Source organism: Thermoascus crustaceus (genome assembly GCF_041956765.1).
Source record: "Thermoascus crustaceus strain CBS 181.67 unplaced genomic scaffold VTN00scaffold_2, whole genome shotgun sequence".
Classification (NCBI taxonomy): Eukaryota; Fungi; Ascomycota; class Eurotiomycetes; order Eurotiales; family Thermoascaceae; genus Thermoascus; species Thermoascus crustaceus.
This window is the reverse complement of record NW_027192528.1, coordinates 502213-526386: the sequence shown is the minus strand read 5'-3', so window position 1 is coordinate 526386 and position 24174 is coordinate 502213. Positions and strand designations below refer to the sequence as shown.

At 50.7% G+C, this 24174-nt stretch overlaps 11 protein-coding genes across 11 annotated transcripts; 6 read left to right on the top strand and 5 right to left on the bottom strand.

Annotated features, from left to right (window-relative positions):
- Nucleotides 1-10: 10 nt before the first annotated feature.
- Nucleotides 11-1818, top strand: VTN00DRAFT_3700 (uncharacterized protein; the record flags this gene model as incomplete). The annotated part of the gene is made up of 6 exons (XM_069430047.1): nt 11-195; nt 276-445; nt 506-553; nt 607-788; nt 845-1186; nt 1237-1818. 6 exons carry the CDS (start codon nt 11-13, stop codon nt 1816-1818), a joined length of 1509 nt encoding a protein of 502 aa, XP_069289221.1.
- Nucleotides 1819-3262: 1444 nt separating this feature from the next.
- VTN00DRAFT_3699 (uncharacterized protein) lies at nt 3263-5088 on the bottom strand (the record flags this gene model as incomplete). Its single annotated transcript, XM_069430044.1, has 7 exons — nt 3263-3552; nt 3614-3736; nt 3790-3952; nt 4003-4605; nt 4654-4828; nt 4887-4909; nt 4966-5088. 7 exons carry the CDS (start codon nt 5086-5088, stop codon nt 3263-3265), a joined length of 1500 nt encoding a protein of 499 aa, XP_069289220.1.
- Nucleotides 5089-5299: 211 nt separating this feature from the next.
- Nucleotides 5300-5776, top strand: VTN00DRAFT_3698 (uncharacterized protein; the record flags this gene model as incomplete). The annotated part of the gene is made up of 1 exon (XM_069430043.1): nt 5300-5776. The coding sequence occupies one exon, from the start codon at nt 5300-5302 to the stop codon at nt 5774-5776; it is 477 nt and encodes a 158-aa protein (XP_069289219.1).
- Nucleotides 5777-7055: 1279 nt separating this feature from the next.
- On the bottom strand, nt 7056-7316 carry VTN00DRAFT_3697 (uncharacterized protein; the record flags this gene model as incomplete). The annotated part of the gene is made up of 2 exons (XM_069430042.1): nt 7056-7244; nt 7299-7316. The coding sequence occupies 2 exons, from the start codon at nt 7314-7316 to the stop codon at nt 7056-7058; spliced, it is 207 nt and encodes a 68-aa protein (XP_069289218.1).
- A 22-nt stretch (nt 7317-7338) lies between these two features.
- Nucleotides 7339-8606, bottom strand: VTN00DRAFT_3696 (uncharacterized protein; the record flags this gene model as incomplete). The annotated part of the gene is made up of 3 exons (XM_069430041.1): nt 7339-7499; nt 7556-7660; nt 8288-8606. The coding sequence occupies 3 exons, from the start codon at nt 8604-8606 to the stop codon at nt 7339-7341; spliced, it is 585 nt and encodes a 194-aa protein (XP_069289217.1).
- Nucleotides 8607-9497: 891 nt separating this feature from the next.
- On the bottom strand, nt 9498-10010 carry VTN00DRAFT_3695 (uncharacterized protein; the record flags this gene model as incomplete). The annotated part of the gene is made up of 3 exons (XM_069430040.1): nt 9498-9658; nt 9727-9777; nt 9869-10010. The coding sequence occupies 3 exons, from the start codon at nt 10008-10010 to the stop codon at nt 9498-9500; spliced, it is 354 nt and encodes a 117-aa protein (XP_069289216.1).
- A 799-nt stretch (nt 10011-10809) lies between these two features.
- VTN00DRAFT_3694 (uncharacterized protein) lies at nt 10810-11855 on the top strand (the record flags this gene model as incomplete). Its single annotated transcript, XM_069430039.1, has 2 exons — nt 10810-11016; nt 11088-11855. 2 exons carry the CDS (start codon nt 10810-10812, stop codon nt 11853-11855), a joined length of 975 nt encoding a protein of 324 aa, XP_069289215.1.
- A 1471-nt stretch (nt 11856-13326) lies between these two features.
- Nucleotides 13327-16333, top strand: VTN00DRAFT_3693 (uncharacterized protein; the record flags this gene model as incomplete). Its single annotated transcript, XM_069430038.1, has 4 exons — nt 13327-13450; nt 13810-13904; nt 13968-14939; nt 15827-16333. 4 exons carry the CDS (start codon nt 13327-13329, stop codon nt 16331-16333), a joined length of 1698 nt encoding a protein of 565 aa, XP_069289214.1.
- An 803-nt stretch (nt 16334-17136) lies between these two features.
- On the top strand, nt 17137-18099 carry VTN00DRAFT_3692 (uncharacterized protein; the record flags this gene model as incomplete). The annotated part of the gene is made up of 1 exon (XM_069430037.1): nt 17137-18099. One exon carries the CDS (start codon nt 17137-17139, stop codon nt 18097-18099), a length of 963 nt encoding a protein of 320 aa, XP_069289213.1.
- A 761-nt stretch (nt 18100-18860) lies between these two features.
- VTN00DRAFT_3691 (uncharacterized protein) lies at nt 18861-21019 on the bottom strand (the record flags this gene model as incomplete). Its single annotated transcript, XM_069430036.1, has 6 exons — nt 18861-19158; nt 19213-19530; nt 19588-19682; nt 19745-19834; nt 19888-19978; nt 20031-21019. 6 exons carry the CDS (start codon nt 21017-21019, stop codon nt 18861-18863), a joined length of 1881 nt encoding a protein of 626 aa, XP_069289212.1.
- Nucleotides 21020-23644: 2625 nt separating this feature from the next.
- VTN00DRAFT_3690 (uncharacterized protein) lies at nt 23645-24159 on the top strand (the record flags this gene model as incomplete). Its single annotated transcript, XM_069430035.1, has 3 exons — nt 23645-23769; nt 23845-24002; nt 24056-24159. 3 exons carry the CDS (start codon nt 23645-23647, stop codon nt 24157-24159), a joined length of 387 nt encoding a protein of 128 aa, XP_069289211.1.
- Between the last annotated feature and the right edge of the window lie 15 nt (nt 24160-24174).

Genomic DNA, 24174 nt, shown 5'->3' with positions numbered 1-24174 from the left:
ATACACAAAAATGGCAGCGCCATCGGTCCAGCACGAGAAGCTCGGGGCTACGTTCAATGGAACAGTAGTGGACATCCAGGGCGTTCCAGTCCACCAGTTTAGAGGAATTAAGTATGCCAGTGTACCTGCGCGGTTTGAGCTGCCGCAGCCTGTGGACAGTTTTGGAGGGAAGGTTGTTGATGCGACGAAATATGGGTATGTATTTTTGCTTGAAGATTAGCAACTCTATATGAATACTGTACGGCATCTTAGCGATTAACCTAACGAATACGCAGACCCCGATGCCCCCAGACATATATCGATGTGCGGCACCTGCTGCGCATTCCGGAGGACTTTAAGATTGAAGACGAGCCAGAGGATGAGTTCGAGTGTCTGAACCTTGATATCTGTGCTCCTGCGTCGCCGTCATCGAAGGGCCCTCTCCCGGTACTGGTCTGGATACATGGTACGTCGTTGGAATGCCATCAATTCTACTCATGGGCAAGCTAATACTTGTATTTTGCAGGTGGCTCTCAAGTTGTGACATATTGCTCCGCTGCATCGAAGATCTGCGGTAAGGACCGATTCTGTCCAAGTCAAGCTTGGTAGATGCTGATTAGGATATAGACACATCTCGAATTGTCGCGGACTCTATCATCGCTGGAAAACCTATCATTGTGGTCTCTATTAACTACCGTCTGAACATCTTCTCGTTTGGAGACGGCAAAGAGAAGAACCTCGCCATCAAGGACCAGAGGCTGGGAATTGACTGGGTTCGAAAGAACATTTCCGCTTTTGGAGGTAATCCGGTAAGTTATTGTTGAATCAAGATATATACTTCGAGTACTAATTCCTGTTGTACTAGAACAACATCACACTAGCTGGAGAAAGTGCGGGTGCAATTTACGTCCACGCACACCTGATCAGCGGACCGCCCGTTAAGAGGGGTGTTCTTGCTTCGGGATCACTGTATCTTTCTTCACCACTGCCCCTCGAGAGAGGTGATGGCCTGATCAAGACGTTGGAAGCCAAAGTCAGAGAGCTCGGGCATAAGTCTCTCCGTGAGGCGCCTGCTCCCGCGCTCGTGCAGGCCCTGAAGGACTGCAATGTGAACACCATGTGGATCCAGGAGGACCCTGAACTGCAGGACTGGGAAACCCGACTCGAACAGGTGGACGAGCTCATGATTGGTGATGTGGAATTTGAGGTATGTCTCATCTCGACATGTCATTCCATTAAATACTGATACATCTTCAGTCCGTGATCTGGAGAAACGGCATCGAGCTCTCCGACGGCGAAACCATCGCCGCAGCCTTCGACAAGCAACCCAAATGGGGCACCAAATTCCGCAAGATGTACCACGTCGTCGGCGACCGTCCCACAGCCGCCAAACTGGGCGCTCTCGACTTCGTCAACGACACCCGCTACACCCTCCCCGTCGAGAACATCGCCGACAAGCTCTCCTCGGCCAAGAAAGCCACCGTGTATAAGTACCTGATCGACCAGCCCAACCCATGGCAGCCATCGAGCCGGGCGCACCACGCCGTCGACCTGCTCTTCCTCTTCGGTGGGGTCGACCTCTCGCACAACCCGCCCGCGGAGAACGTCGGCCGGGAGATGCGGAGGCGCTGGGTCGACTTTGTCAACGGCGACGCGCCGTGGTCGGTAGAGCGCAGGTTCGCGTACGGCCCGTTTGGCGAGTGCAAGGAGATCGATGAGGTGCAGTTTGCGGCACGGAGGCGCGTGCCGCAGTTGAAGGCGCTCCGGGAGGCGGGCACCGGGGTCTATCTGCCTATTGTTTTTGCGTTGACGGCGGGGAGGATTAGCTTGTTGAACTAACGGGCTTGTATATACCTATCAAAAGCCAGCTAAAGATGCATGATGTATGAACGTATGCATTCAGTATATAGAACCCGCATCAAGCAGAGGCGCCATTATTAATGTATGAAATATATCAGCACCTCAAGTACATATGACACATTGCCCTACCCTATGCTACAAAATTGATGGCTTCCATCTTTTGTTTTTTACCCAGAACGGCACTACGTGGGGTCAAATACTTCCCCACAGCCATCCGGTGTTACCTGGTGGTGTCAAGAGTTCGTGTGTTGATATCCCTGTTTCTAGTAGCTCCTGCAGTCGTATAAAGCTGTAGGAGTGAGATCCTTCAGCTTTGTTATGTCAGTGTTATTGTGATACATTAAGCATACACAATTTTAATTCCAGACATCACACGCACACCTCCCTCCCTGGGGAACCTAAGATGGCATTTAATTAAACGAGTTCAATAAATAGATAGGTTCCTTAAGTAGCTAAATAACAGCGAAAAGTAAATGAGATATTACGTAGGAAAGTTCGCTCTTCTTATTCGTGCTCTGAGGAATTAGGTGGATTTATGTCTGTGGAATGGTTTTTAAGGTTGTATTATGTGGTTGTGAAAGCAGTCTCCGGTAAGGCTACCACATCCCTCTCTACCCCCCCTCACGTTTTCGATTTCAAGGAGCAACCGCAACACAAGACTCACCTATAGTAAATCCTCGATAGATTGCAGATCAAATGGCAGATTATATTAGACTAGATAGAACTGCTGCCAAGTAGTAAGTATGCACTGTACATGTACCTTAGGTGTCCCATCCTATTTATTTTTCCAGTAGTGTGTTGGATTTTGGTTTTAGAAAGTACGCTTCTGCTGAAAATATACTCTGATATAACAGCTATCTCATAACTTAGGCCGAATAAGATATCCACATTCCACATTACACTGGCCTGTATCTGCAGCCGGTGGTCACATATACAATACATATGTTACGGCACGGCCTAGAGACCATGAGCAGGACAGATGAAGGGGGGATCCTATCACGTGACAATGGATCAAAATGATCCATCTATAGTCATGATCCACCGGATAGGTATTTCCAGGGCAGAACTCGGCATGTATATAAGACGCTCCTTAACCATGGGGATTAGGACCCCGTGGTCAACTCAAATAGCAATCTTGATAGCAACATTGCTAGTAACGGCCTATTCATCCATCTCTTTCCCTTGCTTCCTGTCTTCAAGATAAACCCAACGAGCCTCCACCTAGGAAGAAGTCTTAGGTCCGCCGTTACAACATAATGGCAGACAACACTCGCTAAGAAAAGATTGAATTATGCTAACGTTTAAAACTGGTGGGTACTGTACTATAGTAACTGAACTGATATCACGCTATACATATGACATTTCATCGTGCATAAAACGCCCGCCGAGGCAGAAAAGAAGCTCACCAGAGCCTTGTTTTTATTTAGTGGGCAGATCCACTAGTTTCGTTTCCGTGGATGGACAGCCCCTTGGCCTTCTTGGCCAGGATCTCCTCCACCTCCTTCGCGTGGCTGGAGAAGTTGTCGACCAGGTTGTCCCACATCTTGGGCTCGTGCTCGTGCTTCTTGTCGCTGTTCCACGCGTAGTCGGTGATGGTGAAGGGGCGGCTGGACTCGAACATGAATGCAATCGAGCCGGTCGAGATTTGCATGACAGGGGGAGCGGTCTCGGTGGCTTCCTTGAACTGCTCGTAGGCGACGCCGTGTGGGACCACTGGATTCAGTTAGTTAGTTGCTGTTGGGGAGGCAGTGAGGTTTGATTCGAGGAAACTCACTTCCACACTCGAAGGAGACACTGCCGGGCTTGAAAGCGTCGGAGCGGCCACCGTAGTCGCCGTAGATCAGACCCATCAGTTCGGAAGCAACGTTCCGGTGGTAGTAAGGAGGACGGTAGGTGTCTGTTGCATGTCAGTCTGTGATATGACGTGAGGATTGACTGGAGAATCTTTACGAGATGCAACATCCCATCGGGGAGAGAAGATGAGCAGGTCGGCCAGAGGGGCAGTGGGGTCGCGAGACTTGGCAGTAAGGACACAGAAGATCGAGGGGTCGATGTGGTCCACAGAGATGGAACCGACATTAACGAACTTGGTCAGGTCATACTTGAATGGAACCTGCAGATAGTGAGCAAAAGGTACCTATCACTCGCACGAGAATGACATACGTAGTTGCCGTGCCACGCGACGACGTCGAAGGGGCAGTGGTTCTGGGTGCTCTTGAAGAACTTTCCTCCCAGCTTGTAGATGATCTCCCACGGCTCCTGGACGACCTCGTACTTGGCAACGGGGTGAAGGAAGTCGCGGGCGTTCGCGAGACCGTTGGCACCCAGAGGACCCAGCTCAGGAAGCTCAAAGTTGGCACCCCAGATTTCGAGAATGTATCCACGGGAAGGACCGTCGGGAAGCTCGACTCTGAAGCGGAGACCGCGCTGGATGACGACAATCTCTCCAGGCTGGACGAAGAGAGGGCCGAACTCGGTCTGGATGTCCAGGGCACCCTGCTGGGGGACGATCAGGAAGTCACCGTCGGAGTTGACGAAGGCCTTCTTGATCATGCTCTTGTTGGCAACATAGACGTGAGTGGCCAGACCCTCCCGGAGAGTAGGGTCACCAGAGCCAGCAATGGTCTTCAGACCAGCGATGAAGTCAACCTCTTCAGACTCTGGGATATCGAATGGGTGCCACGCCAGCTGGGTCGGGGAGACGTGTACTCTCGGGTTTATCGGGAGGAAGTTGGACTCGGTGTCCTTGTTGTCGGGGAGATCAGTCTGCAGCAACTGTCAGTACAGTCCATGAGGAAATATCGACAAACCTACGAAGCCCTGGTGCGCCACAGCCGGGCGTGCCCGGTACAGCCAGGCTTTTTTGTTGGTATGACGGGGAGCCACGAAGGCAGAGGCAGTGATCTGCTCGGCATACAAGCCAAAACGGACATTCCGGGGGCTGTTCTGACCCTGGGGAAGGGTTCCGGGGATAGCCTCAGAGGCAAAACTGGTCCAAGTCCTACATCAGCAAGTTGAATCGCGATGCAGGAGAGGTTCTGACATACGAGTTGCCAAAGCCAGCTTGGTACTGTCTTGAGTTAGCATGTATAGTACACATGGACGTTTCCCAGAACGGAAACATACCTCATAAGGATCGTTCTTCCTGGTGTTGAAGGACGGGATAGCGCCATCCTTCTGGGTCTCCGCCCAGTGGAATATCTTCTGATATTCCCGGGTGTCAGACAGGGTGCTTGTTGAATCAGGCATGGTGATGGTGTGTACTATTCAGAAGCAGGATCCGATAATTCACAGAATAGAAGACGGTGAAGTATATGCCAGAGAGCAGCACATAAAGAGAAAGAGATGTTACACAGTCCTGGTACTTCTGTCCGGGCAAGCTTCATATACGTCGTAGGGATAGATATATCCTCATACAACCAAAGACCCCCGATCTAGAGCGTCTGCAGCCGGTGGGGCCATGGTCTTCACAGACGGCGTGAAGGACAACAGTAAGACCTTAGTCATGAAGGACTCCAAGCCCAAAGGGTGCAAGCTGACGTCGAATATCCACATGGTTTCGTATCGAGACGAAGGTGGTGGGAGGCCGGGGAGGTCAGAGTTTGCCGAACAGGGCCTCGTGGAGACGCGCCGGGTGTGGGGAGAAGCCGCTCCGGCTGCCAACGGCTCGCCCTCTCCACATCACTCAGATCTGAGTAACAGAGGCTATCGCCGCTCTCGCCGGGATTTGGGGCCTCGTCAACTGCCGATTGCCCGCGGAGTTTTCCATTTTTCCTCACGATATCGAGACCTCACGCGGAAAAAGACACCTCTCCAGCTGCCGGCATGGCTGCGATCATCGTCATCCATGGGACTGAAGATGTTGGAGCCTGAGGGGTGTGAAGAACGCGGCTTCACGACCTCTCTCGCGTCAGGACCATCCTGCCACCATCATTAATAATTTTCCTCAAGAACGAGACCATGCAGAACCGTCTCCTCCGTTAGCACGTCTCCCCTCACTGCACAGTGCACCTAGCCCTGGCTCCAACCCCGGCTGGCTGCAAGGCCAAATTCGCAGTTGATCATTCGGTGCAGAATATTCCGGAACCTCTCACGCAGACCCATCCAGCAGCGGCACTGTTATGGCAACATCACTCGGGATCTTTAACTGTTTACTGCATCCAGCGGATGAGGGGGACGGGGAATTTTCCGGATATCTCGCCAACAGTACCCCTCAAGCTACACATGCTTCCATGTATTGGAGTCGACTCAGTCCTCCAGCCTCTGAGGTTTCAGAAGTGGACACGAACAGGATAAGGATTGAGCCCTCTGTCGGCTACGGGTACGTCGGCAAGGGACAAGACTGCCAAGCACCAATGCGACAGCAGGAGGCATGCTCCTGCGCAAGTATTGCTTTGCCAACTTTGAGGAGTGTCGCGGAGAGCATCATACTGACCTTTTCCCATCCATGGATTGCCGTAGACGTAAGTCATGGTAAGCGAGGTACAAACGTAAAATCCTTCTCTGTGGACCTGCTTCCAGAAAATTGATATCTGCGAGTTAGGCCGGGTCTCTGTGCTCCCCTGGTCTTCTCTCGTTATGCCATGTATATACAATGCCTTATCAAATTCCAGGGCACCGAAACACTTAACATGACGTCCTGCTGCACCCTTGTCACGTGGTGAGACGTGTCGAAAGCAGGTACTAACTATTAATAATATTAGTCTCAGCTAGCTATAGCTGCTATCCACGCATGTAGGACTTGTGCAGATCATGCCCATGCTGGCGGTACAGTAATAATTGACTAAGCCGCTAGTCTTAAGTTAGCTAACACATAGCTAAACTGGCCCCATCTTTTAACCGGAAACCCGCTAAGGCCTTGTCTAATTTTGTGGGTTTTCATGGTGAGACCTTTATCTCTTGACAATCAAGACGTTCTGCTATCCCGACTGAATCAGTAGTAAATGCTGCTCAGTAATGCGTGGATTAGTACAGTATGCTGTATTCGATTATGAGGCTCGTTATTAGGTAAATTAAATACCGTCGTCAACCAATTGTACAAAAAAGTAAACAAACAAAATGCATTATGCATCTATGATACATACGTGAACGTGGCGCTGCGCAGGCTTTCAATAGTATAACCTATAGAACAACTTCGAAGGGTGCTGGTGCAGTCTCTTCATGAACCATTAAACCTTTATCGATATCGTCAGCACAGTTGCAGCAGACTTCTAGGCTCATTCATGTCGACTTTCCATGTCAAGGTATTCGTCCCGATACATGTGTCTCCTGCGAGGCCTTAGCTGCTCGAAGTTAAAGGCGACTAAATACGCGGAAGTGTATTCACGCAAGATCCTGATGCACCCTCCAATCTTCCTCATAGACATCGGCAAGCCTTCGAAGTAGCTTTCCCATGCGCCAAGTAACTTGGAAAGTCAGCAAAGAACATGGCTTTTAGAAAATATCAAACATAAACTTACCTTCCCAAACCCAGACATCATCCAAGAATGTTTCCCAGGCTCATGTCACTTCCGCAGCCAACGATGCATTTTCGCTGTGCTCTCTGTCTACCTCACGGAGAAGCGCCTTGATATTGTCGAGATTCTCCTTCTCTTCTGGATCAGGAGGGCTGTGGTGCTGCTGTATCTCCATGGTATGGACCCATTTTGTGTAGAAGAGCGCTGGTTGAACGAATCAGTGATCATCTATAGACTACAAAGAGATGATAAATGCTTACCACAATTCCACGCCGCGATTGCGTGCTCTATGCTCCACGAAAACGCAGCGGTCTTCCTCACTAGCAGATGTCCAGCATGATGGGAGTCAACAGGCCTGCGAAGACCTGGGCCACAGACTTGGTAAGTAATGGTGTCCTAATTAGCGGAGACTGTACATAGTCTCTTGCAGCTGACTCAACGTCAACATCACTGTCATTGAACAGCATTGTTTGATTGAAGGTTCCGCTCCCTGTGAAAGCCCTGATATAGCAGCTGCGAAATAATGCTAGGCCATTGAATACTAACGAGCCTTCAGCCTCGTCCCATGTATGCCCTAGCTCCGATGAGCGGTCTAAATGTTAGGACTCATGGCATCGAGTGAGTGCTGCCTCTATTTGCGCGGTGCAGAGCATCTTCATATGTTCTTCCATCTTCAAATCAACGGAAAAGTTAGTAAAAGACTGTGTACACTGCGTGACGCGTTACATGTGGACATTAACAGCATGCATAAGTATTGACGTCGCAGATGCTGGCCATCTCGTCTCTTTTCCCAGATCAAACTCTTTGACAAAGATCAGTTGTGTCAGAGCTTGATTAATCTTTAACCGCGTAAGGAGAGTTCTCGACATCATTGCCTCCTGCCACTGTTCCTCATTGGATGCAGTCCAGGCGTTCTTCCTCTGGCATTTCGAGGTCGAGATCATGTGTCGTTGAGAAGCAGGGAGAGAGATTATATGTAATTCTTAGCAGACTGCTGACGATGAAGATTCCGTACAGAAGGCGCTGGGATGACTCTCGATCAATCCATTCGGCCCAGGTCGAGCACTCGTGGCCTATAGCGTTTGGAGACAAGGATGCCCTTCGCAAAGAGTACTCCCGGTGAAAGAAGCCTATATCTTCAAGTGCGGTCGATACAGCTGCAGAGTCACCACCGAATGCGGCTCCTACTATTAAGAGTAGCTTGCATTGTACTTCCCAAAGGGGGCGTGGTACTGCAGAGTTCTGGTCCAACCGCATGAGGAAGGTCTTGCTTAGCGCCTTGTTGGCCAGATCGCGTAGATGAACTGCCATTTTCCTCTCCAGATGGTACAGTGATCCTATAGAGCACATCGCCAGAATCCGTTGAACGGGCTTGGGGCCTTTTTTCACGTCGAACGAAGGAATGTGGAAAATGGGAAGATGGCTATTGAAGCAGTTAAAGAACTGTTTGATGAAGCGTCGCAGAGTCTGTGAACTTGGTATATCCATCCTTTGGTCCTGGACACATATCCTTTGACCGAGGTCTGCGAGCAGCGCAGCCCGTTCGGGTCGGTCCAGTGTCACAGGAGGATTATATTTGCGCTCTTTGATCAACCGTGGTAGGCGTACGAGAGGTCCAAGACGCAGCATTCTATCCTTGCTGGCTACGTGATGGTCAGACGTCCCACGTTCCTCGTCATGGACACTAGAAAACCACTGTATCTGAGCCGCGGTTTTGTTAAGAGCTATCGGGCTGCTTGACTGACTCTCCAAGCGGGTAATATAATTTGAAAAGGAGGCCTGATTGAGTTCTGGGTCCGGAAGTAGCGAGTGAAGGTCGAGAGCCTCTGCCTCTGCTTTTGGTTCAGAGAGTGGAAGTACAAATTAAAAGATTAGGGTCCACCGGAATAGATGCATCGCTCGAGAATGAGTCGGACAAATCTATCTGCACCCGGAAACCATATATCGCATGACGCTGGCCAAATGAGTAGGACTCATGGATATCCTGAATGTCTGTTCTCCCAGGGATAATATCCATAGCATCCGGCATTCTTGGAGTCAGAGGGAAATTAAGATCAAAATACGACTCGCCGGCAGATGGATTGCCTGGTTCATGATCACTGCCTTCCATTGTATATGATACTCGAGGAGATGGAAAGAATCTTGTTGATCTTGCAGATGCCGCAGCACTTTCTGCCATGTGCTGTTCGTCAAGAGACGGCGCTACAGGTCCAGGAACTGAAGATTTCTGGAGAGCATCCCCGAACCAGCTGCCAGCGCGTCCACGACGGCGGACAGGGCGATTAGCAGCTGCTTTGATACCATCCTGAGCCTTGGTCCATGCTTCTGCATGCAATGTCTTCTCATGACGGACAAGAAGATCTCTGTAGAACAATGGTCAGTAAGCAGATAGTTAAACAAGAAAGTGACATAAAAGGAAATCAACACTTACTTCCGTCCATAGGCGCGTTCGCAAAACCTACATGAGAATGGCCTTTCTCGCCTGTCTGGCAGCAGACCTCGAAGTTAACAGGACAGCATAAATAGGTCAGGCTCTAAGAACTCTCCAACTGCATGGAAATACTTGTACCTACGAGCTCTTTCGTGACGCAACCAGTGTTCCGTCCGCTTGAAGGCCCTATGACAGGTAGAGCAGACACGGAGTCGTTTCTGCTTGTCTGCCTTCTGTACTGCTGCAGATTCGGTTGGTCGAACAGTCTCGAATTGTGTCTCCATCCCGATTGATAGGAACCGGACGTTCCACAACTTAGTCGTTGCAGACAAGGACGAATTGAGGGATGTCGGAATTCAACTGTTGCAGAAACCAGGACAAGGAATTTCCAGGTGATCAAGGGATGCGCCTGGAGTCGGTAGCTCCAGGAGACCATGACTGCATCTCATCATCGCTGGGGTCAAATCGTGCGGGGAAGTTCCGGGGAAGAGTGCTCCACGCGAGACGAAGCATGCTTAGCATAGGGCCCGCAGCCGAACTAGCTGATTAGAGGAAGAATGAAGCGAGGTTGCTTTCTGTTCAGCCTATCACATTCTGATTCTGAAGGGCTTCTTCACGCGAGGTGCCCTGGACCCACGGCAGATAGGAATCGGATGCTCGGGGAGTTGCCCTAACATGGCCCGAGGAAGCAATGGCAATGGATGTCACGTGTAAATACCTTCAGGCATGTACAAAATGTACGTCGTAAGTATTCAGTTCCACAAAATATGCTCCAAAAGCAGCTAGTCTAGTATTGCTGATGTAGGAAATAGGGTACTTTATCCTTGCAAGGCAATGGCTCCTTCAATGCGTCGTCATAGGTACGGTACGGTGCCAATAACATAGTAGCTACCTACCTACCAGTATCCAGAGCTGTTTCCGACCAACGACCACCAGAACAGGCCACTCTGGACGGTCTACTTGCCGCACGCACAATATATTCTCACGTCAGGTCCGCCAGAGGAGGATCAGACCACACTTTGGAAGTGGGTTTGTGCCTCCTGGTGGATGGGAAGTACAAGGAGGCAGTGAGCGTTCAACGAAATGTCTTGGAAAGAATTGGTGTGGAAAGAACGGACACTCGGATCATACAGCATCGAGACGCTGGAAACCGTCGATCATCTAGGAGAAGGGCTGGCCCGCGATGGACGCTACCGAGAGGCAGAATCGATGCATGTTCGGGCCGTCCAAGGAAAGACGAGGATCCTCAGCCTCCTGGATCCGTCCATCCTGACCAGCATGGCCTATTTGGTGAAAACCTACTGGAGTCAAGGACGACTGGATGAAGCCGCAGACATGAACACAACGGTGATAGAGGCCAGAGAGACTGTTCTGGGGCCGACGCACCCCACACCCTCGCGAGCATCGCTGACCTGGCGTCCATCTACCGGGCCAAAGGACTGTGGACGAAGGCGGACGAGTTTGATATACGTGCGGTGGACCAGTACCGGAGGACGCTTGGTGTCAATCACCCGGACACGCTGATCAGCGTCAGCAATCTCGCCAACACCTATCTGAACCAGGGACGGTTGAAAGAGGCGGCATATCTCAATGCAGAGGTCTTGCAGAGCAGACGCGAGATCCTTGGCCTCAATCATCCAGACACGCTGAGAAGCATGAGCAATCTGGCCGCAACCTACGGTAGCCAAGGTCGATGGGAGGATGCTGAAAAGATTAACAGACAAGTCATTGAGAGAAGATCCCAGATCCTGGGCCCGGATCATCTAAGCACGCTTGGAAGCCTCAAGAAACTTGCGGAAAGCTATCTGAACCACGGAAGATTGGACGAGGCAGAAAGACTGAACTGCTACGGCGTCTTGCGAATACGCGAGGTTCTTGGGCCTGATCACGCGAAGACACTGAGCGCGATGAACAATCTGGCCGAAACATACCGGCAGCAAGGCCGACTGGAGGACGCGGAGAGACTGAACATGGACATTTTCCAGCGGAGGTGTCAGACCCTGGGGCCGAGTCATCCCAATATGCTTACCAGCTTGAGCAACCTTGCCGAAACTTATCGGGGTCAGGGTCGACTGAAGGAGGCCGAAGAGCTCAACCGAGAGGTCAGGAAGAGAAGAATCAGCAGCTGACTTGTTATGTCAATTAGATAAGAGCTTTCCTTTGTCGCATGCCTCCCTACAAGGACCGTTTGTGATTCTTTCTCTTTTAAGAAATGCTGTAGTTATCAAGGATCATGAGGTCCCAACATCAATCAAGCTTCTGTCCATCCTAATAAAGGAAGTATTTCCAAACGATCTGCTGTGGATTAGCACATTTGCAAAACGTGTATACTTCCGATACCAGAGGATAATGAATCGCTCTTATTAGCAGTCTCCAAATAGATGCAATGAGAGAGCAAAAGCTTGCCATCATTCTCATATGATGCATGAGTCGTAGGCTCTGTAAAGCTATTTGAAAGGTGTGTACCCACGAATAAACTGTCATCGACAGCACACAATAATATTCCCTCTGCCTCAAGAACCTTAGCACGGCTTGTAATAAGCACATACGACCATAGGGTGTGGAAAGCAGGGCTTCCCGTCCGCTCAGCCGTACTTAAGCCACACGCCGGCTGGTTAGTAGTTGGGTGGGTGACCACCAGCGAATCCCGGCTGTTGTATGTATTTTTGTGTTTTTGTTCATATTTTCCGTGTCTTAAAGATTGTTGGCTAGTTGTACACTGCGTGCCAGTCCAGATAGCATTGTAGGTCGAAGTCTACAAGGATAATATGGAAAGCGGGTCAACTGCTCTGGAGAAGCATGGTCATGGTAACACAGCATTGCCTAGCGATTGCAGCTGCAAAGGAGAGGCCAGACCCGTCGCAATTTAAATTCTGATGACAGCCCTCTGTTATATAGGATAGCCGTTCCCGTTCCTTTTTAAGGGCCAGTCGGGGGACTCCGGAGTTGTTTTGCAACAACGCTGCATGCAGTCAACAGGCCGCACCCTAGCTCCGTGCATAATTTTCCGTTCATAATGGACACCAAGGCAGATAGTTAAATGTCGATTAAGAGTTGGGATCAGGATAGGACGAGGAAGACACGTGTTCCAGCCACGTAGGTATCTTGAAGACAGCCATACAGAAGCCAAGTTCTGTCAAGCATCTGGCATCAAATATCGCGTGCAATTATCCTGTTTTTTTCGTCACAGCACGCATTTGCCTTGGAAATGATGCAACTCTGCCATATAGATCATCGTTTGAATGTTGATGGACCGATGAAGTCGTACATCGAAAACAGACGTCCAGGCCAGCTGACGAGGCGCTGGAAGCAATGGTTGCACAGTATCACCACCAGAAGCTCGGTATAGTTCGAACAAAGCATTTCCTTCAAGGAGAGCATCGATGAGAGCGAGAGTCATGATATAGCAGACAATAATATACCTCTCCGCGAAGCCTGAGAAGACCAGAACGGTCTCGCGTGTCGGGCCCCGACGCGCGCGGAGTCGGGGCATCGGACACCGACTTGCCGACGCGGAGCGGGAGAAGACCGGACGATCACGGCCATCAACTCCCCAACACAGCAATCATAGGCCGCTCACATAGAGTCACAGCGACAGATATGGCTATTCGGGCGCCACGTTTGAATTCGGGCTTGCCAGAGGGCGTCTTGATGCCCCAGTCGGCCCGTGGGGTGCCTCTCCTCCGTGATGACCTCGCGGGAGGCCGTGCACGACCCCGATTCCGTGCGGATGGATTCTCGAGGGCTGCAGCATAAATGTCTTTATTGCAAATTCTTCTATGTTTCTTTTTGTCGTCCTGGTCATTCCTGTCGCTATGCCATCACTCCAGAGCTGATTTGTTTCTCGTTGTTACTATACCTGTCCACTGGTTTCACCCCCTTTCTCTCTTCAATCTGGGATAGTTGTATAGAGATACAGAGCATTATATCCAGTTGAGAACAAAATTTTATCCGAAATACAATAAAGGTTACTTTTTTATGCCTTGTCCTTAGAGCCTCCGCTCTATTCGTCATAAACCGTTATTCCGCCCACAAGCAACCCCCTGGCGGTTTTCTAGAGCTCACCTGTCTTCAGCCATACAGGGATTGCACTTTCAGAAGACCCAGAAGACCTCCTGCACCAGGCTGTGAACATACAGGACCTGCCAAATATGGTGTCTTCTTCGGATCCACCTCTGGTATGTCTCAATCCTCCACTCAACATAGTTCCTACGACCTGAACTTGCTAACATCCTCCCCAGCAAATGCCGATGCCCACAAGTCCACCATACCCGCCAACCATGGCCGTGGTGGGAGGAGTTCCAACAGTATCCGTGGATGTACCGATCTGCGCCGTCTTTATAGTCCTGTTCCTCGTGGGCGCTGTCTCCCATATGACGCTGTTCCGCCGCAACATGTCTCGAGGCCACAAGTTCATCCCCTCCGCAGCGACGTTTGGCTTTTGCATGGCCCGCATCACGGCCAACTGCCTCCGCATAGCCTGGGCATGCCACCAGCAGAATACGCGACTGGCCATTGCGGCACAGGTCCTCGTTGCGGCGGGCGTTATCCTCCTGTTCATCCTGAACCTCCTGTATGCGCAGCGCATGCTCCGCGCAGCACACCCCCGCCTGGGCTGGTCCCTCCCGGTGTCACTGGCCTTCAAGGCGCTCTATATTCTCGTCGTTCTTAGTCTGGTGATGCTCATCACGGTGACGGTACAGAGCTTCTACACGCTTAACAACAATACCCGCCGCATAGACCGCGACATCCAGCTCTACGGCGCGACCTACTTCACGGCGATCTCGTTCCTGCCATTCCCGATTCTCACATACGTCGTGCTGGCACCGCGAAAGGGCGAGCGAATCGAGAATTTTGGCACGGGAAGTTGGCGCTCCAAGATCCTCATCCTCTGCGTGACCAGCTTCTTGCTCTGCCTGGGCGCTTCATTCCGCGCCGGCACAAGCTTCAAGACTCCACGGCCGTCTAACAATCCCGCCTGGTACCATCACAAAGCGTGCTTCTACATCTTCAATTTCACTCTCGAGCTGCTCGTCGTGTACATCTACCTGCTTGGACGCGTCGACCAGCGGTTCTACGTCCCAGACGGCAGCTCCAAAGTCAAGCACTATCGCGGTCAGGACACTAAGACTGACGAGCGATTCGAGATGGGGCAGACAGCAGCAGGAGATGCAGAAAGCGGTGACGATACGGTCTCTAATGTTCCTACGAAGGTGAAGGATGATAGGAATGTTACGTTCTCATAAATGCCGGTTTGAACCTCTAGCATCCTCCCTCCATATTGCCGATATCTATTTCCTATTCCGCAGGATATATGGCGGTTTTTATGATACATTTGGTTTCTCCAAGCACGTAAATAATGACCTTTATCTGAGGCTTTTTTTTATTTTTAATGTTAAATACCAATGACAATTGAATACAAGTTGAATACATGGGAAAACAGAGTTTTATTCATTGATCACTGGTTCTATCAGAACATACTCTGAATGTGCGCATTTTACCCATATCCCCTTCACGGGTACGACATCGGTCTTCTTTTCCAAATGCAAAGGTACATCGCATGTGCTGTACATAACATACTCTTCTCTTTCTCGCAGCCCTTGCTAGTTGCAAAAAACATGTGAGCTCCCGCCGGGATCAAGAAAGGGTTGGTCGGTTCTCCCACAGATATCCAAAGAACTGACCTAGTTCGCACATGTCCATTTTGCTCTCAGGAGGGAACTTAGGTTGTACATGTACATGTAGTGCAGTCAAGCCGCTAAGACATAGCCGGTTATATGTTGATTCTACCTGTCAGTCCGTGTTGCTGCAGTAATGAGCGGAACGCGGACTTCTCAGGCGGCTCCAATCTCTAAGACTACCACTTTATCCTATCTAGTACTATGTAGTAGTTACTACCCTATTGTCTAATGATGGAGTTGACGGACGCGAGATCACATTCAAGCAGAAGCTATTCACTTCCAAGTTTTCCGTGATATTCCTCGTCACTGTCCGTGGTCAAACATGTGTTATGAAAGTGGTGAGAGTCGACTCTAATTCCTAACTTAGGTAGGTAACTATTCTTATTATTCTAACAGATTCATGTTATGGACATTGCCAGCACCGCGGCCGCAGCCCCAGAAAATACTACAAGCCACCAAACTGCGAGCTCGACATCCACGTCGTCGAGTCAACCGCATACCGACGACTCAAGAAACACAGCCTCTGTGACGGCGGAATTATCCCCCAGTTTCACGGGACCATCGAAAAATTCGATCCAAGACCCTATCAGCCACATCTGAAGATGTTTCTAGAGGACGAATCCCCCCCACAAGTGCAATCCTCCTGGGGTACATCGGATCATCTCCACAATTACACAACGAAGCGAATGGCCAGGTTCATCGAGGGCATTCGAGAGATCCATAAGGCGGAGGTCCGACATAAGGATCCGAAGCCGAGGAATATGTTGGTGGTCAAGGATGATGCTGAAGAAGAGAGGGTGGTCTGGATCGATTTCGACCGAGCTGCGACGTACCGTGAAGATCAGATTACGGAGAGGGAAAAGGTACTCTTGAAAGAGGGAGGAGACGGTTGTTGGGTTCAAGGGCTGTTCGGTTTCCCTGCTTAGAGGTTTTCTCGAACCAAGCCTGCAGGTTCTGATTGCTTGCCAACGACAGGAAGCCGACCTTGCAAAGGGGAAGCTTGATGAAGCGCATATCTTTCATTGTACATGAGTCATCTGGAAAGGCTCCAGTCCTCTGCTATTGGCGTTATGATGGCTTGTCAGACTTTCAAACAAGTTCTTTCGATATTTATATATATCTCCATACTGGGAATCGCTGCCGTTTTTGCACCTAACACGATGGTTGCACCAGAATTAATGAAACTTTATCCAGAAAATGTGCATTTCAGTAAGATTGAGCCTCTTCCCCCATACAGTCGACTACGTGCGACCTTGCAGCAGTCGGAGTGTTCATCGTAGCCATAGCGGCCTGTCAGCGGAGCACAGATACATGGTCCAAGCGCATTGTCGTGCAGAAATATTCCGAGTGTGTTCTAGATAGACAGGAGCAGCAGGTAATGAGCAAAGCCCTGCCTTTCTCCTAATGTATTAGATGTACCTCCTAGCAATATTCTTATAGAAAAAGAAGGTGGTGTTTATACATAGTAGTGCCAGCCCCTCCAGACCAGCGGGGCTCCAGAACCTTCGGCAACGGTTCCCGCCGCGCCTCGAACCTCCGCCGTAGTGTCCACTATCTTATCCGACTCGGACCTGCGAAACGACGGGCAGAAATCCAGACAGATGGACAGAGCGCTGACATGTCCCTCCGCTCGATCAAATCAATTGCAGAGTCGACTCCCTCCCTCCTCGCCAGTCGCTGGTAATACTTAGGTAGACAGACGGACCTCATGGACGGCTGAAGCTACAGGATGACACCACTTTCTTCTCCGCATCCGCATCCGCATCCGGACCCCGCTGCTGTGCTGCTCCCCAACGGCAACAATTCCAACAACAACCAGAATCAGAACCACAATCACACGACAGCGACAACAACAACGACACGAACAACAGAGATCCAACCCGAACACCAACAGCCCGAAAAGATCATAGAATATGAGGCCGACCCTTCGATCCCCCCTCTCTCCGCCGTAGCCGCCAACCTCCACGACCGGGTCCAGGCCTTCCTCGCCGAGACGCACCGCGCCCCGAATTCGCTCCTCGCGCGCGTGCAGCAGCAGACCCGGACCGCGCTGGACGTGATATCGACGGCGCTCTCGCGGTACAAGCTGTCGGAGCTGTCGCTCTCCTACAACGGCGGGAAGGACTGTCTCGTGCTGCTGATCCTGTTCCTCGCGAGTCTGCATCCGCTGGACGAGAAGAAGGATGGCATCTCTTCGATTCCCGCCATCTACGCCCTGCCGCCGCACCCGTTCCCGTCTGTCGAGGAGTTCGTGCGCAGGTCGTCAAGGCAGTACCATCTCGAGCTGACGCGGTACACGACGGAGCCGCCGCGGACGACGCTGCGGTCCGCGTTTGCGTCCTACCTGGCGCTGAACCCGTCCATCAGAGCCATCTTCGTGGGTACCAGGCGGACAGACCCCCATGGTGCAAAGCTGACGCATTTCGACCGCACCGATCATGGCTGGCCCGACTTTGTCCGCATCCATCCGGTCATCGATTGGCGCTATGCCGAGATCTGGGCCTTTATCCGTCACCTTGGCGTCGAGTACTGCTCTCTCTATGACGAGGGCTACACTAGCCTGGGCGGCACAAACGACACCCATCCCAACCCAAAGTTGCGCGTCGACAATCCCGAGGATGCTGGTGGAAGGCAGTATCGCCCGGCCTACGAGCTGACGGAGGATGACGAGGAAAGATTAGGACGGGATTGAAGGGAATAAACAGAAGACAAGAGGTGTGGGTGGGCTGTGTGCTTGTTGCTTGCGGGGCGATCCTCGACTTTCTTTGCATGATAGAAGTATACATCCGGTCCGCATCATATACACGCGGTGGGGAGGCTTCTGCATGGCGGCCGTGGCCACGGCCGCCCTTCGCCTGTCGGCTTTTTTCGGCCTGCATGGCTGGGATCATCAATTGCCATAGACCTGCGTTGGCTTACGAGTTTGGACATCCATCTTGGTTATAGTGAGCAAAGCACGTGTTTCAAATTCTACCTAGCTATCTAGGTACATTGCTCAACGTAAAACGATAAAAGACATAACATATGCTCTTCTCCAGTGAGAAGTGTGCTGTTTGATAGATGGGAAACAGGTCTCATTCAACACGCCCACTTCGGATCCCGTCGTCAGCATGGGACAGGTTCGAAGAGATAGAACACAAGCACCGGATAACACTTGGACATCAGCAAATTAACTCCTCCAGATAGGAAAGACAATCTCGCCAGCTCGTACAATCTGTCGTCATAATACATGCTTTTCATGAACACCAAACAGGGCTTTTGTAACAGGATTTGCAACATGACAATCTGGTCAGAAATCTGCCATAACTTCATACTTGCTTGTAAGAGCATACAGCATATCACCGCATTCAGAGACTCGCCGACATGTTATCAAACAAGGAAATGAAACCGAGAGTAGAATTGGACTTTCGTAGTGAAATAGTCTTTACCTCCCGCTAGAGGGGCCCGTAGAGTTTAAATGCAAGATTTCGGGGTAGAGACCCTAACCTCCTTGCGGGACGCGACTGGCGACATCGAACCGGACTTGATATTCTCCTTCTTAGGGCTAGGAGTCTGCGCCTTACGCGCAGCGCGGGGAGACACGGGAAGAGCAGTTTTCGAAGAGCCGGCAGAGGCTTCGGTCAAGGAGTTGCGGCTAACGGAGGCAACGCGTCCGCGGTACACAGGTGTGTTCTCCACGTTGGCGAGACCGGTGCGGGATGGCCAGGAATTGAGGCGGAAATTGTTGACAGGATTCTTGATCAACGGGCCACTACAAGCAATATCAGCGAGGCGGCTAACGGATATCTCCTGATGCTATACATACGACGGGGAGATAGACGTTGCAGGAGTCCAAACAGGACCAACTCCGATTGGAGACGCGTAGCTAAGCTGCGAAGTAGGGCTCAAATGAGATGCGGTCTGCTGAAGACGGTGGAGGGAAGGGGACGGAGTGGAACCCTGGACAACCTCCACAGAATAGTTATACTCGCCGGCGCGGTAGGCGCGGCGCTCATTGCTCTGATGCTTCAGCAACTTCTGAGCTTTGGTATCTGCGAAGCGTAGGAGCAGCTTAACTCCATCGGGAGCGGTAACGTTGTGAAACTCGGCCAACACTTTCTCAGCGATCTCACGGGTCTCAAATCTGAATGCAGTCAGAATCGCAGTGGGTGAGTGGCAAGCACTGGTGATGAGTACGTACCGAGCAAATCCGACTTCCTTGCTAACGCCAGTCTTCTCGTCGCGGCTAATCTTTTCCGAAACAACACGATATGGCTGAAAATGACGACGAAGATCCTATGCGAGTAACCTCAACATCAGAAGAAGCAGAGAGCTTCAGCGAAAGTTATGTAACTCACAGCTTCCGTCCAGTCAATCGGAACATTAGTGCAATATATGTTAGTCGAGGTCTTGTCCTCAAGATCTTTGAGGCGAGAGTTGCGAGATTTCTATAAGCTTGGTCAGCGGCCACGCACACGACAAGGTCAAGAAGTTTCAATACCTGAGCGAAGCTTGCTTGATATCCAAGGTAGAAGAATCCACGGATACAGTTTTCACATGACTCGAAGTTGAAGAACTGGACGAATCCGAACCTAGAACTAGGTGAGGACCAGCCAAGAGAAAAGAAATGTATGGAGGACTGACCCCTTGCAGAGACCGGTCTCCAGGTCCACGATGGCCTTGCAGCGGTCGATTTTGCCAAAGCGTGATGCGTAAGCATGAAGCATGTCGTCAGTGGTCTCTGGAAGGAAGCCTCGAATGTAGACGTTTGTAATACCCTCGCGGTTCTCCAGACACTTGGCAAGGGTCAAGTCAGACGGATTGGTCCACATAGCAGGGACAGCACGAGGGATAGGCGGTTCCTGCTGCGTTAGGTCCTCGAGGTCTTGGAGGATGTATCCATTGGCGCTCTTCATCATCTGAAGAGGGACATATTGCTGAGGTGCCTGTGGAGACGGGGTATTGAAGGCGTACCCCAGCAAAGGACGATCCATGGCAGGTGCCATAGCCGGATAATACTCCATCTGGCCTCGAGCATCGACCATGGGGGTAGCAGGGCTATTCTTGTCCTCGGCTGAAGACCAGGAGTTCCTACGAGGATCAGTCAGGTCCGGCATCATTTCACCGTTCATTGAGTAAGGCCAGGCGTACCCTTGGACGGCACCCGGAACCATGGGGGTGCCAGCAACAAAGCCCGGATAGACACCGGTTGGCATGTACTGGAGCTGGCCCATCTGATCATGGCCGGAAAGGCGAGGCTGGACGACGGGAGTGCTCTGTGGCATGCTGCCGAACATGGTCCCATTAGGAAAATACATGAACTGGCCATTATACGGACGTTGCATGGACGAAAGATCCATGTTCGGAGCCATAGCAGTCGGAACACTTCCGTTGACGGCGGCGTATTTGGCACCGGCATGCTGATTCTGGAGGTTGAGGCCGCCAAAGAGATGGCTAAGGCCTGGAGCCGCAGCCTCACGGGCACCAGGAGGCATATGAGGGTAAGCCTGAGGTGCCACATAAGCAGCGTGTGACTGAGGCTCCTGGTGATACTGTCCGGGTTGGAACTGCTGACTCTGGGCGGGATCGGCCGAGACCAGCTGCTGCTGAGTCTGATTGTGCATGGCAGCCATCTTGAAGAACGCGTTTCATACCGTGTCAGTACCGCAAACATAAGAAGACCGATGCCAACAAGCAACCAGCAGAGTAAGGGGGAAAGCCCAAACACCAACGTAGTACTGTACAGTAACCAAGCAAAGTACAACACAACAGAAGCGTAGGAGAGAGAAAGACGAGAAAATAACACGCGTTATCTGGAACTTCAAGTCCGAACGTGCGAAGATGAGGATCTCCTTACCTTATCTGCTTGGACTTAAGCAAAATATTCGGGCTGAAAGAGAAACCTGGAGTAGGGAGTAAGACAACGCGTCCACATCAGCCAGAAAAGTTTCAGCCGGGTAGCGTGAGGCAGCTCTCAAGCTCTCAACGTTGATGAACTTACGAAGGATCTAGAAAGATGCAGCAGGGAGAAAGAGGAATGATCGATCGAGTCTGCGTCGGCTCCAATAAGCGAACTTCAGCCGGGGCAAAAGATCGTCAGAGGAGCTCGCGGAGAAACGAGCGGGAAATTGACTACAATGAGTAGCGTGGTGATGATCAGGGATAAGGTAGATGTGTAAAAGAAGATGCAGTTCGCAGCGAGCTGCAAACGAAGATGAAAGAGACAGAGATGGAGATGATGTGGATGGAAATGAAGAGGATGATGAAGATGAAAGAGAAGGGGGAGAGGAAAAGAAGAAAGCCGGGGGAGGGCGGGACTTTATCTGCACAGGAAATCCCCTCAAGGAAGGAGCACGCTTCGTGCTCGGCGGCCCTGATTCGAAATGAAGAAGGCACAGTAGGTGACCCCCTACGGCGCGTGAAGGTGTAGGCCTCTGAAAACAAGAAGGCCAGGCACAGTCAACAATCACAATAGTCCTTCATTCGTAGGTGTGCTTTCCTAACAACTCTGGGAGAGACAAAGCTTCGCTCAAAGGTGCAGCTGTTCTATTGCAATCGGCGGCTATAGAGAATCGGCACAACGTCGAGTGACCGCAGAAGCGCCTTTAGACATTGTAGCCACAGACATTAACAGCAGATAGAGACTCTAGGATTATTTAGGCAATCTGGAGCGGACATTCAGTAAAATCCCGAAAGATATTTACCCTGGTCTGCGAGCAGAAGCAGATATCAGCTCTCGACACTCCCGTAGCGGAGGAGCAGCATCCCGCTACCGGCGGGCGGCAACACCTCTCCCACAGCCGTCCACAACACTGCAACGGCAGTACTATGCAGACTCGTCAGATCGATCCCAATGCTGACCATGTTCGCATAGGAACTCATCTCCGAATTAAATGTCGCCTGACCGTTGGGTCGGGCCAGCCGTAGTGAACTGAGGACGTTGTGTCTTCCATTGACAACTTCTTCGATGCAAAAAAAGAGAGGCAAGTCAACAAGCCAAACTTGGCAGTTTGAGAACTTCAATGACCAATGGCAATTCCACAGGAACTTAAAGCCCAGAGCACATGGAACGAAGAGAGACATGCAAATACCCAAGTCGGGCAGGAGGGCTAGGGACAAAATTTCAACTAACAGGAAGACAAAAACAATCGAAATTATAATGCTGATGTGACTTCCTCGATAGCTAGGAGCCCAGTGCACTCATTTCACGCGTAAGTTGCTTCATTTCTTGCCTTTATAGAGAGATCAAGACTGAGAAGAAAGCCATAAGCTCAGATCTGGTATTGGCCATCCCCGAACGTTTGAGAACGACTGAGAACAGACTCAGAAGCCTATACAGAACAGGAGAGATATCAGAAAGAGAAGATAGACACTCTGAGAGTGTGAGAACGACAGAAACTCTGGAGCTATATCACCAACTCCTCTCCAGAGGATCCAAGGGTCTCTAGCATCAGTAAGAACTCAAAGCTGGAAATTAAGGACCTGCAGCAGTTAGCTGTTCATGAATCAGTGGCATTCAGACCCTAAGAGGGTATCCATTGTGCGTTCAACGTCTGTGTCCGTGAGACAAGCTTGCCGTGAGGTCCAAACAGAGTGCTGATAAAGTATTAGCGCCTAAGACAGCCGAGGCCAACGTGATTCACTGCTAAGCGACCGTGATCGGTGATCCCTTCACCGCCTTTCCCTACATGGAATCCGTCCGCATGATATCGGAATAATAATAGCCATGGTGATATGGGAGGTTGACCATCGATGGTCACTTCTCAGAAGCGAGGCGAAGAAGCGACTGACAACTTCGGCCATGGACTCTGCAAATGATTGTTCTACAAGACTGAGGATAAATACCTAACAGCAGAGTGAAGATCTCAGAATTACGGGAGACCCGAGCACTGCATACTTCCATGCGAGACGTAAGCTATAGAAAGAACTGTGGAGATACTTTAAAGTCTATGTATTTTGTATTTCTTTAATCGTCACAGACGTCCATTCGAACATGTTCTCCCATCCTCAACGCAAACAACTCAACCGTAGCGTGCGAGGGAGAGATGATGAACTGCCATGATGGCAGATGACCTCGCCTCGTGCACACAACGCAATGCGACAGTGCCATCGACATCGAACTTGATAAAATCACAAGGTAAAGGGAAAGGTCCTTTACCAAATGGAAAAAAAATAGTCAACAGAAGAAGAACAATTAAAAAAAAAGAATTCAAACGTTGTGACTGATTAACAAATGATAATAGGCGGCAAAAGAAGAAATGGGTGCAACACAGAATGGCAATCAATCTAACCAGCCCCTGACAATCAAATATGCACAAGTTTTCAACAAAGTCGTAGTTTTTGCCGTGGATGTCATCCCGTGGTATCGGGCTCACACTAGCAGGTAGCGGTTCCGTGGAACTGGAAGGTTAAAAAAAAAGGTCCACCTTGCGTGTCTGACGGGTTTCCCGACTCCCAGGGAAAAAAAAGGGGGCATTGCGGCGCAGCTACCCACGCATTGCCGAGAACCGATCGACAGATTTCCAGGCCAAAACAAAGCTGGTCCAATGCACCGGTGGACCGTTCTAACACCTCTCGCATTTTCCGACATCATCGTCTATGAATCCACCCGCTATAGTAATGATTCAAGACGGTTGCAACCCAAACGATAATAACAGCAAATCTTGAAGTCCAGAGGAAGTGCGCGAGCATCAATCGCGCCGGAACTGTATCAAAACAGAAGATTATGTGGTCTGTTAGATCTTCAAGGGAGTCAGATATGACAAGAAAATAAGAAATGGGAAGTTCC